This window comes from Mandrillus leucophaeus, unplaced genomic scaffold (genome assembly GCF_000951045.1).
Source record: "Mandrillus leucophaeus isolate KB7577 unplaced genomic scaffold, Mleu.le_1.0 Scaffold4, whole genome shotgun sequence".
NCBI classification, from domain to species: Eukaryota; Metazoa; Chordata; class Mammalia; order Primates; family Cercopithecidae; genus Mandrillus; species Mandrillus leucophaeus.
In genome coordinates this window covers 7,959,307-7,963,826 of record NW_012104253.1, presented here as the reverse complement: position 1 = coordinate 7,963,826, position 4,520 = coordinate 7,959,307, and the positions used below count along the sequence as shown (strand labels likewise).

General features: G+C 33.7%; 1 protein-coding gene across 5 annotated transcripts in view; it reads left to right on the top strand.

Annotated features, from left to right (window-relative positions):
* PAPOLA (poly(A) polymerase alpha) overlaps positions 1–4,520 on the top strand; it is a 76,579-nt gene that overhangs the window by 68,158 nt on the left and 3,901 nt on the right. For 4 of the 5 annotated variants that reach the window (XM_011991655.1, XM_011991654.1, XM_011991658.1 and 1 more), the window contains one exon: positions 2,031–2,105. In XM_011991655.1, the coding sequence (XP_011847045.1) occupies positions 2,031–2,105 (75 nt within the window). Of the gene's footprint in view, positions 1–2,030; positions 2,106–4,131 lie in introns of all 5 variants that reach the window. The other variant, XM_011991657.1, reaches the window with a different exon arrangement.

Genomic DNA, 4,520 nt, shown 5'->3' with positions numbered 1-4,520 from the left:
TATAGGTTTTAGATTTTTTTAGTGTTGTTTGTGGAGAAGTATTTGTTCATTTTTACTGTTAATTATGTAATGCTGAACACTGAAGGGAATATAGTGATGAGTGTAACACATTCTGTGCCTTTAAAGGAGCTTATAATTAAGTAGAGAAGATAAGTCATGAATGTAATTAATTACATTATCAAAGAAAATCAAAGTAATTGAGGGCTGGGGGCCAAGGGGCAAGAGAAGTAAGATGTTATTTCTGACTGCAGAAATAGCAGTAAATGTCTTCACTGAAGAAAGAAGTAGCATTTGAAGTGGCCTCGAAGGATACATAGGATTTTTGACAGTCCAGGCTGAGATCATGATCTCTGTCTGTTGGGTTGAGAATATGGTATGATTACAGAAGCAGTTTTTGGCATAAGGTTTTGGCTAGAACCTGGGGTGCATGGGGCTTGAACGAGGTGTAGATGGGGTGGAAGAAATTTTTTTTTCCCAAAATGTAAAAGACTCATTTTTTCCCCTAGAATTTGAAATATATTGAAGGCTTTTAACTTTCTTTTGTTGTGGAAAAATTAGAAATTCTCCCCCTTCTCCCAAATTCTCCAGATTTCTCTGATGGATATTTTAACAAATACTCTCTTAGGTTTTGTGCGTGCCCTCATAATGCCCTTGTTTTATAATTTCAATGTACTTTGTAAACCAAGAAAAAAATGTTTGTGTCGTTACGTAATCTACAAAATTATTAATGGCTTCACAGAATGCCGTCTTAAGGCTGTGATTATTTTTATCCAGCCAATTTCCTATCCATAGCAATTATTTCCATTTAAAAAAGCAAGCTGTGCTTTCCTACTGTAATACTGGTTACAGCTAAATATCATATCTGCCATTCATTCATGTTTATTTACTTAGCATAAATTAATGGAAGAAGAATTATTGAGGAAAATAGTATGCTTAAAGTTTGGTATACATCACCAAGTTGTCCTCTAGGAAGCCTGCGTGTCTTCCATTCCTACTTCTTACATCTTATTTACGTTTTTTAATTTCATAGGAGAAAGCAGTGTTTCATTTTTTTGGTATAGTTTCATTCAAATTGAAGTTTTCATATTTTTATTTTCTTTTTTAAATTGTTTTTTTTTTTTGAGATGGAGTCTTGCTCTGTTGCCCAGGCTGGAATGCAGTGGCGTGTTCTTGGCTCACTGCAACCTCTGCCTCCCGGGTTCAAGCGATTCTCCTACCTCAGCCTCCCAAGTAGCTGGGATTACTGGCATGCACCACCACGCCTGGCTGATTTTGTATTTTTAGTAGAGACGGGGTTTTACCATGTTGGCCAGTCTGCTCTTGAACTCCTGACCTCCTGATCTGCCCACCTCGGCCTCCCAAAGTGCTGGGATTACAGGTGTGAGTCACCAGGTCTGACCTATATTTTTATTTTTATATGTTTGTGTATATATTATTTTCTTTTGTGTACTGCTTTTAAAAAGTTTAGAGTAATGGTATGACATACTTTACCCTGTGTTTTCTGATGAGTAGGACCAGTGCACTGATTACTGAGGAGGGGTGAAGAGACCATAAGGAGGGAGAAATCTTTTTAAGACATATTTTCTACTTTTAATTAAAGGTGTGGGGTTGTTTTATTTAGTAGTATTGAATAAGTTTTTTTTTTTTTTTTTTTTCTCCCTCAAAGCTAAGAATTTTCCTTGGGTTTATGCTCTGTTATTGTCTGGGCAACATTTCATGATGTGCCTATGTGTGTTTTTAATTATCGTTTGCTTAAAATGTCCCAAGTTGGAGCTGGTTGGAAAGTCATGAGCTCTTTTGACCCATGCCTTATAAGATTTAAGTAGGCAAATAGAAATTTATTAATATCTGAAATGGTGAAATAACCTACAGCATCTACACACTAGGTGTTTTTGTAATGTAGTCACATCTTTCTCTTGATCCCTCCTGTCTTCCAGTTTGTCTTCTTTATTAGCCACCAAACCCAGTTATGTTCTTTTATTCTTTTTTTAAGTCTCTTTTCCCCCTTCCCCATCCTCTTTGTCTCACAGGAACAACTTGATACAGAGACAAGTACAACTCAATCAGAAACTATTCAGACAGCGGCTTCTCTGTTGGCCTCTCAGGTACTAAGTGCAAAAAGCAAGGAGAATTTTGTAAATGTCCTGAAGATTAGTGTGGTATATTGAATTAAAGTGAGAGTTCATAGAAAACTATTAAAATTAATCTTTGTGAAAGTAATTACTTGCTAGCCTATAAACGTATTTATTGTAGTTTTAAGGCAGGGCCCTGGATTTGATGGAACCGTTCTCTGGGACTGTTTCAATGTTAACTCATCCCCTTATATTAATATATTATTTGATACTGCAAATCATTTAAATTTTCACTAGTCCCTTATACAGGTTTCATACGTAAGTTGTATTTGTAGGTCAAAGAGTGAAATTCAAACTAGGAATGAACTAAAAAACATTCTTCATGTATTTCTTTTGTAAAGGCTAATTTATTTTTATTTTAAAAATGTATTTCTGCCTTATTTTTCCACTACTGATTTCAGTTAGTTATTAATATAGCCCATAGCTCTTCAGAATTACTTTTTCATTTGTCCTAGCAATTCTACTTGTGACAGACCCTCACATACGGAATCTCACAGTAGGCATCTGGAATCTTTTTTCATTGATTTGTTTGTGAACCTTCATTTTGTTAAATAATTTTCTTCTTGAATCCTTTCACATGAATGAACCCTAACGTCTAGCTCAAACTCTGACACAAAGTAGATATATTCTTTAATAAATGATAAAACTGGTTAATCTCTACAAAGTAACTGAGATAACAACTGCTGCTGTACTGATACTATGATGATATTTTGCTGCTTTGCAGCTCAGAGTTATTTTAACGTGATCATTTAAAAATGTGTTTTTGCTAGATGTTAACTTTTATAGTCTCTAAAGATATATAAATATTATGTTTAGTTTCCAGAATACCTTTTCCATAATCTAATAAAACTTTAGGGGGAGTAACTAACATCAGGAAGCATGCTTAATATTGATACGTGGACAAACTTGTTTATCATTCGTAAACTGTCCTGTGATTGCATGTGTTTGGTTTGCCACATACTCTCTAGGGACTTATTTTCATAGTTTTGTCTTACTGAATTTATCCCTGTAGTAATTAGTACCCATGGGTATTTACCTTTTAGATATTTTTATGAGTGAGTAGAATTTTCTTTCTAATGAAAGGATTCATAGAGCCATAGAGAGAAAAATCACCCAGTTATATAAGAAGAATGATTATGTTGATTTAAAAAAAAATACATTCCTATGTTTGGTAATGTTAGGTATGTACTTATTTCTGGGGAGGTGATAATATTGTGGCTATACCTAATAAAGAATTCTTACTGTTTTGAGATAAATCTGGAAATATTTATAAATGAAATGATAGGATCTCTAGGATTTGCTTCAGAATAACACAAGGTGAATTGAAAGTGGGAGGACGGTGGCTTAGATTTGACAATTGATGAAGCTGGGTAATGAATACATGGGGATCCATTATACAGTGCTCTCTACTTTTGTGTATGTTTGGAATTTTCCATAATAAAACTTTAAAAGATCCATCTCTGTATTTTTTTTAGTGTTAAAGAAAGCTTGTGATTTAATCTAATTAATATGAAAATAATCTATCTAAAATGTAGGATGATTAAATTATTGCTCAGCTGTATAGATTTAATTGTATAATGTACAGTGTCAGAAAATAAATTTACTGCTGCTGCTTTGTATAAAATGAACTTTAAGTATTCTCCCACTTGGGGGTGCTCCAATACTAGTTAATATTACCGCTATTAGTGTGGTAATAAGTGAATACGGTTTAGCAGTAACTTAAGCATTATGTGATAGGTGATTCTTAGAGGAACAATTTAAAAAACTATTTGAAATTACTTAGGAGTTTTTAAAATATTGTTAAAACATACCTATTTGAAAATTCCTTTGTTGAACACATTATTTGTTAAATAATGTGATAGTCATATTTACATTCCATTTTAACAACATTATAGTGTTTTTAAATTTGTAATACTTTTCTCATAAGGTTTCTTAAATACATCTCATTGTTAAATTATGGTGCTTTGAACAATGTTGTGTTCTTTGCTTTCATTCTCAGAAAACATCCAGTACAGACCTTTCTGATATCCCTGCTCTCCCTGCAAATCCTATTCCTGTTATCAAGAATTCAATAAAACTGAGATTGAATCGGTAAAAACAACCTCAGGGGTCCATAAACAATATCTGCCAACTCAACCTGTTGTCTTCAAATGCTAAAAAAGGAGAATGGAGGGTACAAGACTAGACATGACTGAAATGGATTTGGGTTTTTTGGTGACCTCCCTTACTGGGCTAATCAGCACTTGATCGGAAGTCCAGGTTAGTATGTGAAGCCAGGAGTACTATTATTATTGTGTTAGCAACAGTTGCATTAACTATTTCAAAAATTACTGCCTTTAAAAAAACAACCTCAAGCTATATTTGTATTCATAATTGACATCTGGATTG